At 41.2% G+C, this 13,725-nt stretch overlaps 1 protein-coding gene across 6 annotated transcripts in view; it reads left to right on the plus strand.

Annotated features, from left to right (window-relative positions):
• Positions 1–1,285: 1,285 nt before the first annotated feature.
• Positions 1,286–13,725, plus strand: part of ARNTL2 (aryl hydrocarbon receptor nuclear translocator like 2) — a 38,712-nt gene continuing 26,272 nt past the window's right edge. For 2 of the 6 annotated variants that reach the window (XM_048933501.1, XM_048933502.1), the window contains exons 1-3: positions 1,711–1,945; positions 11,591–11,735; positions 12,947–12,982. In XM_048933501.1, coding sequence (XP_048789458.1) covers positions 1,885–1,945; positions 11,591–11,735; positions 12,947–12,982 — 242 coding nt within the window. In that variant the 5' untranslated portion in view covers positions 1,711–1,884. Of the gene's footprint in view, positions 1,425–1,710; positions 1,946–2,243; positions 2,324–11,590; positions 11,736–12,876; positions 12,983–13,725 lie in introns of those variants that run through there. The other 4 variants (XM_048933503.1, XM_048933504.1, XM_048933505.1 and 1 more) reach the window with 4 other exon arrangements.

The following is a 13,725-nucleotide window of genomic DNA, read 5'->3' on the forward strand; positions in this document are numbered from 1 at the left end:
TTCAGACTGCAAAGGATAGGACAGAGCTCAGGACTGTAACCAGGTACTTGTCAAGATCATAGTTTGGAGTTTAGACCACTAAATTATGCATAAATCTCAGAAAACAATAAATAAAAAATATGTTTGTTTTCTGGTGGTTTTTCTTTTGTTTGTTTTGTTGTTTGTTTGTTTTTAACCAGTTTTATCATTACCTATGAAAATTAGTAATCTTCAGTCACGTCACATTAAACTCATAGGTGGTCAAATGTATTTAGCTCACAACACTGTGAAGATCTTCTTTCTCAAATTTTTAAAAGTATTTTGGCAAACACATGTTTATACACAATGAAAGTAAGTACTGATCTGCTGTTTTGGATGGGATGAGGGAAGCAGAGAAGCAAAGATCTGATGAGACTTCTGTTTCAAGGTACTGGCTTCTCCAAGATAAAATGTTAACTTTCCTACACAGATAAAACAAACATAGAAGGAGCTGTTGTACATATGTGTGTTTTTGTCTAGCAGGTATGCCAAGCTTTAATAAGAATATTTGTAAGGCTTCACCATTTCTTATTTTGAAGAATACATACATTTTAAGCAAGTCAGCAGTGAACAGTCTTCTGTGATTTGATAAATAGCCAAACAACCTGTAGTTTTACCATGAGTGGTGAAGTATTTACTACCATGAGAGTCCTTCTGCACTGTTGCTGCAGATCTAGACTCATTGTTCTGCTGCATGTGACTATTTTGTTTGAAGAAAATAGAAGTTCAGGAAACTACCCTTCAAGCCATTTACTTCTGCAAAAGCAATATTATTAGTACTCACAGGTTTGTCTTACTCCTTGGCATGCTTGCAACTTCTGACCAGGACAGATAACTAGCATTCATTTATACTTATTTTCCCTCAGCATAATGCAATCGATTATGAAAAATACCTATGAAAACAACGTTTTTGCTATTATTGAAACCAAGATGGTCTTTTTTTGTGTGTGTATTGAGCCATATATATTTTTTTCACTTTTAGCCAAGAACGTTTCTATTGTACAGAGTAATCTTGTGGCTCGGGTAAGGAGCTTGTTCTACCACACTTAGAGCTGGAACTGAGCAAGCAGAGGCAGTATCACCACTAATGAGAGGGGCAGCACAGCAGGACCGGTTCTGCAGAGAAAAACAAGTATTGCTGCTGTCCCAGCAGCCGTACTGTGGGACCGCTTAGAGGTTAGCTGTAGAGGGGTGCCATGGAGCCAACGCCCACTGCAGCTGCAGCTCATTAAGTCCTTACAACTTGAGCTTCCCGTGCTAAAAGAACACAGTTTGCACACGCCGATACCACTTCGGGATGTGAGCCAAAACGCAACGAGGATTACGGGTTAACTCACTTCAAAGGGAAGCGGTGGACGCGCAAACAGGGCGCTGAGGGACGTGGTTCAGTGGCCATAGTATGATAGGTAAGATAGACGGTCTTGTAGTTCTCTACCGACCTTAATGATACTATGGAAAGCGCACACCTGATACCAGCCTAGAACATAGTTACAGCCTCAGCAACTCGGGGAATCCTGGCTTTCAGCCACTCGCTCCCCGCTCCCGCCTGCCTGCGGACACGGCAGCCGAGAGGCCAACCACCCCCTCACCTCACCCCGGCGGCCGGCGGAGACCGACCTCACCCCACTCGCGCACGGCCCCAAATCTCGCGAGACGCGAGGCGCCGGGCGGGCTGGGAGGGAGAAGGTCGGTGGCGGTGCCGGCGCTGCTGAGGAGGCGCCAAGGAGGCGGGGGAGGGGGGTCCGGCTGGGCGCCCGAGTGCCCGCCCCCGGGCCGGCAGGACGGGCCGTTCCTTCTCACCTTAGTTCACCTCCCGCATGCCGCCGGGGCCGGGGGCGCTGTGGAGCGGGGCTCGGGCCGCCCGCCATGGCCGAGGCAGGAGCGGGGAGCGCCGAAGGGGCCGAGGAGGAGCGGCGAACCGCTGGAGGTGGGTGCGCTCCGCTGTCATGCTGCGGATGTGGCAGCGCACGGATGGGGTTCGGGCTGGACGTGTTTCTACGTTCGGCTTAGTTCGTGGCATTTTGTTCCCGACACGCGATTAGCTGCACTCTTAATATTCCTTTTTTTTTATTTTTTCTTCTTTTTTTTTTTTTTTTTGCGGCTAATGTGATTTAAACGTAGCGATGTTGGCCGCTGTGTGCTCCAGCAAGTTGCTGTAACGCGGGCGGCTGTAAAGCAGAGCAGCAGCAGCTGTCCGTGTTCCTCCTGCTCCGTGCCTCGCTTCCTCTAGGCGGAAGGCTGAGCCCGAAAGAAGCGTTGTGCGCGGGGCTCTGAAAGGCAGAAGTCGCCGCTGCAGTTCTGCTCAGTTAGTGCCGGTTCTTGAGGTCTACTTGCCGCCGTTTTAATGTGCTTTGGGTTGGGTTCTGTGTGTTTTAACGTTTACGGGGATCCTGGCTGTCCGGGGGGAGGCGAAAAAGAGGCATTTTTCTGTCTGTGTGTGCTTGGTTGGTGAAGTAGTGGTGTAATTCTTTATGATGCGCGTACCGTAAGGGGAGGAAATAATAATAATAAAGCTCGGTGCAGACGTTTGCATTAAGTGGGAAAGCGGTGAACCGTAGGCTTTTCCGTATTGGAGTGGAGGAAACCCTACTACGTGGTTTCTTTTGTTAATCGATGTTTATAGCTGTTCTTCTAACAGATTTTGAAGAGATGGAGTCTTGATTAATTTTATTTTAAAGATAAAATTATCTTCATTAGCATGGGATAGATCCACGCTGATATTAGCTGTGGAGTTTTTTCCCTTGAGGTGCACGTTGTTGTTAGTACACCTGGACATTATTAAAAACCAACTCTAAACTGGGCAGTTTGTATCAGCTAAGAATCGTGTGTAAGAAAAATATCCTTGTGGGTGACTGGAGGTGCTCTGAAAACTCCTTCCCCAGGGCTTGTTTAAACCATGGAAGTTGTGCTGCGGACTTATGAAGCCAGTGTTTTACTTAAGATAGAAGCTATCTTCTATTCCTTTAGCAGTATGTGATTGGAGAGTTACTGGTGTTAGCTTTTTTTGCTTGTTTGTTTTTCAGTGTTCTCCTCCCTCTCTCCTCCAGTAATGAATTGAGATATATGAGACTCTCAGTTTCTGTCAGTGACCTGATTTGAGCCTGGAAGTAACGAGGAAAGCAGGGTGATCTTCCAAGGGCTTTGGGTATCTTTACAGTAGTTACAGTCTTGCTTTTTAATACGCTAATAGGTTTGAGCAAATAATTAGTGTTTTAAGGTTTATTAAGTGAAAGTATTATTTAATTAGTAAGTTATGATTCCTGATTATTTTCTTCTGAATGTTAAAAGTAGATACAGAAAATTGTCAATGGCCCATACTAATATTTGGTTTACATTTCTGTAATATAGGATATTAAATTTTTTCTTTTAATCTGCTTGTGGCATTAAAAACCAATCTAGTGTCCTTAAGCTAACCTAGAAGAGTTAATTCTCTATTTAGTATTGTGCTTAAGATGGCTTTATCAGTGCTGTTTGCATCTTTCTTCTGTTTCATGCATGCTTATAAAATGCAATGTTAAAAAAAAAAAAAAAACACATATGTTTTATGCAGCACATTTCTACTGTTTTCACAACTTGACCCAGATGAAAATGGTTGCCGCAGCTTTAACTGTGTGTACTCAGTGGGCTGTGGTCCGGATGATAAACTTGCTTTAAATAGTCTGAATATGGTTTTCATTGACTTGTTATAAAGCTTTAAAAGCAGGAATATGTAATGCAACTCTCACTTCTATTTAGAAAGTATGGTTGGTTGTTTTACATGTATTTAGACCTGAGGACCTGTCTGATGATGCATGAACCTATAAACTTTTTCTCATACAGTACGGTATGTATAATTTTTTCATTCTTTAATGAAAACATGCAGTAGGAATTCATTAGAATAACTTTAGAAAAACAATTCTGTGGTAAAATCAATTTATGTGATGTTAAGCTTTTGGAAATTATTTGAATCATCAGCTGTCTTGTGTGAGTGTGCTTATGTATAGGTACAGGTAGATATCCCTAATTGCTTAAGTAGTCAGAGACAGCTGACATCTTCAGATAGAAAGTTTGAGTGTGTCAAGTGTTACAAAACTTGTGTGCCTTGAGTTATAACCTGGTTGAGAAAATCTAGATTATCATAGAATCACAGAACAGCCCAGGTTGGAAGGGACCTCAAGGATCACCAAGCTGCAACCCCCCTGCCACATGCAGGGCCACCAACCTCCCCATTTAATAGTAGACCAGGCTGCCCAGGGCCCCATCCAACCTGGCCTTGAACACCTCCAGGGACGGGGCATCCACTGCCTCTCTGGGCAGCCTGTTCCAGCACCTCACCACTCTCATAATAAAGAGCTTCCCCCTGACATCCAACCTAAATCTTCCCTCCCTCCACTTCAAACCATTTCCCCTTGTCCTGCCATTATCTACCCTTTCCAAGAGCTGACTCCCCTCCTGTTTGTAGGCTCCCTTTAGGTACTGAAAGCTGCAATGAGGTTACCCCGCAGCCTTCTTTTCTCCAGGCTGAACAAGCCCAGCTCCCTGAGCCTGTCTTTGTAGTGGAGGTGCTCCAGCCCTCTGATCATCTTGGTGGCTCTCCTCTGGACCCTCTCCAACAGCTCCCTGTCTTTTTTGTATTGCGGGCTGCGCACTTGGACGCAGTTCTCCAGATGGGGTCTCACAAGAGCAGAGTAGAGGGGGCCAATCACCTCCCTCCCCCTGCTGGCCACCCCTCTTCTGATGGAGCCCAGGATGCCTTTTGCTTTCTGAGCTGCAAGAGCACACTGCTGGCTCATGTTGAGTTTTTCATCCACCAGGACCCCCAGATCCTTCTCTGCAGGGCTGCTCTCAAGGACTGCTCCTTCCAGTGTGTAAGGATGCCTGGGATTCCTTTGGCCCAAGTGCAAAAACTGTGCACTTTGCTGTGTTGAGCCTCATTAGGTTCACCCAGGCCCACCCTTCCAGCCTGCCAAGGTCCCTCTGAATGGCATCCCTTCCTTCCACTGTGTCGACCGCACCACTGAGCTTGCTGTCATCAGCAAACTTGCTGAGGGTGCACCGGATTCCGTCATTGATGTCAGTGATAAAGATGTTGAAGAGCACTGGTCCCAAGACAGACCCCTGGGGGTCGCCGCTCATTACCAGCCTCCACCTGGACACTGAACAGATCACCACCCTTTGCAGCCTTTCAACCAATTCCTTATCCTCTGGATGGTCCACCCATCAAATCCACATCTCTCTGATTTGGAAATTATTACATTAGATTGCTTATATACTTAGATATTGGGGATGATGGGGGCGGGAGGCAGAATACCCCTGCTTTTCTGTGTGATTGCATTAATGAGGGCTTCAGGCTGAGACCCTTGCATCAAGTAAGTACTCAGAGGCTGTGTGTGTGTTAGCATTCTGATTCAAAGCAGCAGCATTATTTTGATGTGATCAACCGTCCTTGTTCCGTGCTCGCTGGTTTGGTTTGCAGTGCATTTTTGCTATAGAGGGGTTGAACTCTCTTCAGAAAAAATTGAACTAGAACTTTATTGTAGGAAGGTGAGTGTTACTCCAGCCCAAATGTTCTCCGACTCCAAACTTAAGCCAAGGGTTGGTTCTCAGACAGCTTTAGAACACGTGGATGGTAAGGATTTTTCTTCACTGAACCAGACAATGGACTTGAACATAAGCTCATTGGACTACTTTAAAACTAGAAACAGGGACTTCTGCTGCAATCACCTGCTTCTGTCTATTAACCTGTTGTACTACAGCTTTTACTAACATAGATACAGCCTAATAACTCCCGTGGATGGATTTCAATTTCAGTAAGTCATTTACGTAGTCAGAGGAAGGACCACGTATGTATCATTGTAACTACACCCACTTTCAGCACAATTTTGAGTTCTTTAAACTTGCCAAAGCTTGAATTTCTTGCAAATGGTTTTTGTGCATGCCAAGGAAACATACGTTTGCAAAATACACACTTTAATAGTTTGATTATTTAAAGCGTGTTATAGAATGTTTTTCAAAAGATTGGAAAAATGTATCTGTGATCTTAAAAACTTCAATTCAAAGGAGCTTCTTTCATCTTCTGCCAGGAAGTGTTTCAGAATGGGAAGTTGGATTGTAAATGCATTCTTATTCTTAGAAAGATTTGTGTTAGTGTTACCACATTGATAACTTAAGCAGCTGCAGAGTAATTCTCAAAGTCTGTGGTGTGCATTTATCCTCAGAAAACATAGCGTGCCACCCATAGCTGTTTGGGTTCTTCTGTTTTGTTGTTTGCTGAGGTGATTGGAAAATATCAATGAATATGTTTTGCTGCAATATTCTGGTAGATGGATTTAGATGTTCTAAATGAGAGCTGTCTAAATGAGAGCTGATGGCTTTTTTTATTGATGTATTAATATCACTCAATGTTTCAGGAAAACCTATGAGGAGTTAAACATATGTTTAGCCAAAAGCTAAACTTTCATTGGGGGGGGGTGAGTAGGCCATGGAGTAGTAATGTGTGATCAAGGCAGTGATTTTTGAAAGGCTGTTTTGAATTTAAACCTCAATGTATGTGAGGCAAACAGCAGCGGTCTGTGGCTGCTGCATTGTAACAATTGTATGATAATTTTATAGCTACCTTGGGTGGGACTCATCTCACTTACCTTTAGATATCCAGAGTGTAGACATTGGCATCTCAGCTAGTTACTTTCTTCTTTGAGTAATTACTGAAGGGAAGGAGGTAGGCACTCTTGGACTGTGCTTCATCTAAGCGTGCAAATTTATTTTAGATTGAGATGAATCACCCTAGAAATGTACTTCATCAAACTGATTGTAGGAGTCTATTTTAAGTTGAGATGAATCACCCTAGAAATGTCTTCTACTCTCCAAGAGAAGCTAGAATGGCTAGTTCATGTGTGGATATGATTATTTGCTCAGATGGATCTCACCATTTATGGCTGATGGAGTTTGGCCTTAACTCTTTTCTGATAGACTGTCTTTGTTTAGGAACTGACAACATCGGTGGACAAAGGAAGGGCAACTGATGCTGTCTACCTGGACTTGCGCAAGGCCTTTGACATGGTCCCACACCACAGCATCATCTCTAAATTGGGGAGAGATGAGTTTGAAGGGTGAACTATTTGGTGAATATTGGGAGGAAGATTGCAACCAAAGGGTAGTTGTCAATGGCTCTATGTCCAGGTGGAGGCTGATGATGAGTGGTGACCTCCAGGGTTCTGTCTTGTGACTGGTACATCTTTATCAGTGACGTAGATGATGGGGTTGAGCACACCCTCTGCAAATCTGCTGATTACACCAAGCTCTGTGTTGCAGTTGTTACAGCAGAAGGAAAGGATGTCACCCAGAGGGTCTTGTGCTGGCTTGAAAAGTGGACCCATGTAAACTTTATGAGGTTCAGCGTGCAGGGTGTTACACTTTGGTTGATGACAAATATGTGTACAGACTGGGATAAGAACTCCTTGAGAGTAGCCCTGTGGAAAAGGTCTTAGGAGGCCTGGTAGGTGAAAAACATAATGAGAGCCTGCAGTGGGCACTTGCAGCCTGGAAGGACAACAGTATCCTGGGCTGCGTCAAAGAGATGTGGCGAGCAGGGAGATAAAGGGGATTGTCTCTCTCTACTCTGCTCTTGGGGGGCCCTATGGAAGTCTGAGGCCCTCAGCACATGAAAGGCATGGAGCAGTTGGAACAGGGCCACAGGAGACCACAAAGATGATCGGGGGCTGGAGCACTTCTCCTAGAATGAAAGGCTGAGGGAGCTGGACTTGAAGGGAGCTTAGAAACAGGCAGGAAATTAAACAAAAAAACCAAACCAACACGAGGGTGGATAGTGATAGGACAAGGGTGGATGTGTCTATGCTAAAAGAGGGGAGATTTAGATTTGTCCTCAGGGGAAATATCTCGCTAGGAGGGTGGTAAGGCACTGGAACTGGCTGCCCGGAGAAGTTGTGGATATCTCATCCCTGGAAGTGTTCAAGGCCAGGCTGGATGGGGCCCTGGGCAGAATGATCTAGTGCCGGATTTAGTGGTTGGCAACCCCGCTCATGACAGAGGGGCAGGAACTTGGTGATACTTGAGGTCCCTCACAGAACCGCAGTGCGGTTCTATGAAAACCTCAGACCTGTTATTAGTGAAAATTTCAGAAACGTGGCATGTATTTAGAAAATATTGTCAGTAATTAGAAAAATCTAGATCTCCCAAGCCTTATATTTTGATGCATTGCATGTGATCTGCACAGAACTACTGCTGAACACAGGAGTGTAGTGTTACATGTAGATGATCCTTACTTCGTATCCCAGCCCTAGACAGTAGTTTTGTGTTGATAGGCATATATGGGGTTCATATTGAGAACTAAACAGGAATCATATATGGGCGTATGTTTTCAAGGAACTATTCACCTAACTTTAAATCTTAAATTATCTGTATACAAAGGCCTTAATAAAACTGCGAAATAAATAGTAGTATTAGTGAATAGTGTCATTCAAGTTTGAATTTTGTTAGACTTGCAAACCAGGTGTCTGTAAGTAATAGCATTTGGACTGGAAAAACAAAATGTCTCTAGTTGAATTATATTAGTAGTTTAGAAACTGGCTAATGATTTTAGTTATTTCAGTCGCCCGAGAAAATAAACTTGGATATTATTGTTCTTGAAGCAAGAGTGCTATGAAAGTGGAAAATGTTTTGTTTTGCTTCATATTTTCTTAGGGATGTTTGATTTTACTGTCAATGAATGGTAGGAATGTAGCTGAGAATCTCCTGTCGTAGAAGCAGTTCCTTGTTATTGGACTACATTCTAGGTCATGCTCTTTCTGACCCAGATGATTTCTGAACACTTTATCCATCTCTTCTAAAGTGCTATAAGCAGAGAAATGAAGGAATCTTTCATTGCAGAGGGTGGGAGATTAAGTTATTCTTCAGGGAGAGGGCGAGCAGCTTGGAATCACCTAGTCCATAGTCAGAGCTATTGCAGAAAGCCCTAAGGGGTTATTTTAAAGCACTCTTGCTGACTTCTCAAAGCTGACCTCGCTTTATGAACTGCTTCATCTGCTGCTTGTTCAGTGAGTAGTAGGTATGAAAAATGCTCGCTCTTGTCTCTTGAATTCAGAACTGAATTCAGAATAATTACTTCTATACTAAGTTTGGTAGTTCTAAAGCTTTGGATTTTTTTCCTATTTATTTGTTGAGACTCTCAGCAAATGCACGTAAAGAATATATGCTGCGTGCTCTACATGGCAGAAATCAATACAGATTCTTGTCTTCCTTGAGTTAAAGTTAGATGGCACTTTAGATGGTATTTAGTTTAAGGTGTCACAGTGATATTGGTCAAGGATTCAATCTGTCACCTACACACTTTGATAGTCAAGTTCTCAGTGGGTCATTGTTGCTGATGATTAAACACTTAAATTTTTCTTAGTTAAGAAAAAAAGGACTGCATTGGAAAACACAGAGGAAGTAGGTGCAGGTATTCAGAATTTATTGCCAGAATGCCAGGAAAAATGTTAGTTATTGTGATAAAATGACATATAGTTGGAAAGGCTGTGAATGATACATCGTTTGAACCCATTTTGTTTCTTTAAGGGAAGTGGTTTAGAAAGCAGGCCGGCCATCTGTGTGCAAAGGAGTATTTAGGTCAGTGGGTCTGTTCTGTCCTGCTTTATTGAAGGCTGAAAGGATCTGTTGTGTTGAAAGCATTCTTCCCTTTGGTACATTTAGATTTCCATTTAGTAAGTACTCTTTGCTGAATATGTAAAAGTATGGTTGTGTTTCACAAATGTGATATTATATACTGGTGTTTGATTAGTGAACTAGAACTACTCTTCACAAAAAGAAGTTCCTTTGGAATTGTTGGAGGTTTTATTTGTTTTTATAATTGCAAGAATTTGTGATAGAAATATCAGATGAGACTATTATAGAGTGATAATGAATGAGAAAGATATTTGAAACATTTGCTGTTTGTGCCCTCATATACATGATGTAATTTCTTTAAAAATCATTTTAATAACTTTAATTGGCCTAAGTTGTGTATTTGAAATAACTGTGTTTCTGTTGCAGATGCCCAGAAGCTGTTACTTATTTGACAAATGTTTTGTTATTCCTTGCGTTTTTACCTCATTTGCTTTGGAACTTCCACTGTGGCTTAACGAGTTAAAGAGATTTCTACAATAAAACAGGGGCTGACTCTGTGTAGTCTGACTTAAATAGAAAGAGGATTAGTGGCAGACCAGACGATGCTGTTCAAGTATTAGCCTTATTTGACTGAACTCTGCAAAGTAATATTCCTACAGAAAATGAGAACCTAGAAGTTCATTTTCCTGGTGTAAGATGTGCTTACACCTAAGAGGAAAAAAGCGTACACCGCGTGTCATTCTTTTTACAGATTTTGATCCGTCATTTAAAGGCAGCACAGTTACAAAAAAATAGTGATATAATAAAATAAAGCTCTCTGTAATATTCCATTTTTCTTCCTGCTGGGTTTTCAAAGAGCCTTCTTGGTTTTTGCCTGCAGCTAAAGTAGGAGATGCGCACTCCCTTAAGTGACCTTTGTTAATCCATCTTCTGCTGCTTCGTGGAATTAATCCTTTGGTGTTCTGAGATGTATGCCATAATCATAGAACTGTTCAGGTTGGAAAAGACCTTAAAGTCCAACCACAACCTAGCCCTACTACCCTAACTCTAACAACCCTACGCTAAATCATGTCCCTGAGCACCACATCCAAAAGGTTTTTAAACACATTCAGGGATGGTGACTCAACCACATCCCCGGGGAGCCTATTCCACTGCTTAACAACCTTTACTGTTACCTTTTTTCTGTAAAAACCCTTTCTGTATGTCTTTGGATACTTTCCCTGCTAGCTCAGGAAGTGTATGGGAGTGCCTATATTTGCTCAAACAGGGTCAGTCCTGTTTCTTTAAGCTGAGTAGTTCTTTGTGATGGTTTTACACTGAGACAGGAAAAAAAGGTTACTACTTGAATTCCTTGAGAGTATTTTTCTTCCCAAATAGTTGCTGGGGTTATTTTGGCTTGTGACTTCTTTTTTGTCCAACCCAGAAACAAAGTAGTTTGCCTTGAGAGAGAGAGTTCAAAAGGAACTCCGAGGCAGAACTTCACAAGTTTTTAAGGCTGTCTTGACTTACATGGCTGATGCTACGAGTAATCATAGATTTATATCAGAACTATGACACATTTTTTTCTGGATGTTCAGCTTGTTTAAAAAACTTAGTTCATGTTATATATTTTTTAATTTGAATCTAGAGTTAGTATTTTGATCAGCTAGCTGAGGCTACATCGTGTGACTTTACAGCAGGATTCTGAAGGTGCTGGGAGATTTAATCATAATCTGCTAGGACAGAGTGAAGAGAAAGTGAAGTGTATTTTATATTGCATTGATGAGCTGAATGAGTTGATGAGAGCTTGATATGAGTGTGCAAAGACTGTGTTTTTTATGTACATAGGTATTTGCTGTGCAACTTCTGTGGGCTTTGTATCTTCGGTGTGAAGGGCACCCATGCAGGTGTTGTTTTTTTTTCCAGATGAAAACCAGAATGGCTGCATGATGTTCTTATTGTACACTGGGCTTATTTTTTTTCTCATTCACAGATAATTTCCCAGTAGATGGAAACTCGTGCATTGCTTCTGGAGTCCCTGGCCTCATGAATCCAATAACTAAGCCTGCTACCACTTCTTTCAACAATTCTGTGGTTGAGATTCCAAGGAAGCGCAAAGGAAGTGATTCTGATAACCAGTAAGCAAATTATTTCTGCTTGTTTCTACAAAAATCTGAGTTGTTTGTGTATTATTTCTATGTTGTAACTTCTTTCCTTTATGTTGGAATCCTCTTTCCTTTATATATTACAGTTATTTATTTTACTTTCTTCTGTATGTGTTCTTTGGAGCACTTGAAACTAGAAAAAAGAATCCTTCTATCCAAGGGGTAGGGGTAGGATTCTGATGTAGGTGTAAGCGAAATTTTTGGGGCATTTGTCTCATGATAAAATGTGAGTCCTGCCTCTCTTTTCTTTCCCTGCATGTAAAGGCAAGTTCTGTTTGCAACAAATTACTGAATTGCTTGAAGTGCTAGAATTTCATCTCTAAAGTCTTTTATGTAGAATCAGAGCTGCTTCTTCAGTGACCAGGGCAGCCATTTAAATATCCAGAAGGAACTGTGACCTAAAAACGAGTACTTTCCTGCAGTAGAGCTCAGGCTTTTTAAGCAGGTCATACTTTATTGCAGAGATGATACAGTCAACTATTTTCTCTTACTCTGTAACTGCAAGTTAACCAAACACGTATTTTCCTGTAAATTTGGAAGAATTAATTTTAATAAATCTAATTTATATTTCTCAGCCAGAAATCAGGATGCAAGTCAGCATGCAGATATTCTGTATGGCAGGCATCTCCAAACTATGTGGAAAATCCACCTTTTAAAAAAAAAGTATGTGTGTGTGTCTAAGAAATTTACATCCATTTGTGATTTTTAAAGCAGTTATCTTTTTCTGTGTGTAGTCCACTGATCCACAGAACATAGCCATACTGTAGATGTTGATGTAATTGTCAACTCACAGCTTCAAGTCTATCTTCTAGATCTCTGAACACTTCAGAAGGACAGTAACTTCTAGAAAAAAAACGTTTCTCGGAAGCATCAATTGATTTTACCTATTTAATGAGAATGCTGCTTCATCAATGCTATTTCCTTGAAGTTTGGGTCTGTCTCTGATTTAGTGAAACTTCTGTCTGGAAAAAAAAAAATCACATCTAGTTGAAATATTCAGTTGATAAACTTATAGTTTATAAGAATTCATAGTTTCTAAAAATGAATGTTCTTGCTGAGAATAACTTGTCAAGTGGGGTTTCTGCTGAACTTTTTCTGCAACAACTTTTTCTAGTGGGGATATTGTGTCATCTTTTTCTGCTTCAAAGTGCACGTTCTGCTTACTTCATTACCTGTTTCTACAGGGATACAGTTGAAGTTGATGGGGATCCTCAGAAAAGGTACTTTTTATAAATGAATCCGTTTCTATTTTCAGTGTTGTAAGCATGTCACAGTCTTCTATTTGGATAGCTAAAGTGCGTGGTTCGCCTTAAGGAATGTTTGTCTAAGGACGTGTTTGTAGAGCAAAAAGTGAAGCTAATTAACGTGTATCTAATTAGTGGGGTGGATAGATCCATCCAGTGTTAGTTTTCTATTGTTTCTTACAGAGAATATGTTATGACTTGTTCATCAGCTTACCAGACCTATTTGTGTTGAAATTAAGATAAGACTAGGAAAGAAAGAAGAATAACATATGAAAAGACTGAAGAGGTGAAGGGAATGTCTCGTACTCTTCAGGAATGATGCATTTAAACATTTTTTTCATTTTTTCCCCAAACTTGTCAACCTGCTTTTTAAAACATAACTACTGCAATGTTAAAATATTATTATTACAAAGTGACAAGCTAGAGTTAAGATTAGCTGTACCAATCTTAGAAAACAAAACAAAAAAACAAGCTTTTGGTGTGTGTTTATATTATAGGATAGTTATTAATTACATGATTATCTTGCTGTGCTTTCTTTCTCTGCACCTCACTACCTTATGTAGATAAAAATTTCTATGTAGCTATTCACTATTCTCTTTTATCTTTCTAGGTAGTGTTTGGTGTGTGGCTTAGTGGGTAGCATTAATATCTTTTCCTAAATATTATTCATTTCTTTGTGGATTTTTCCATTGTTCATATTATGGAAAGATGCAAAGGTA

The sequence above is a fragment of the Lagopus muta genome, chromosome 1 (genome assembly GCF_023343835.1).
Source record: "Lagopus muta isolate bLagMut1 chromosome 1, bLagMut1 primary, whole genome shotgun sequence".
NCBI lineage: Eukaryota > Metazoa > Chordata > Aves > Galliformes > Phasianidae > Lagopus > Lagopus muta.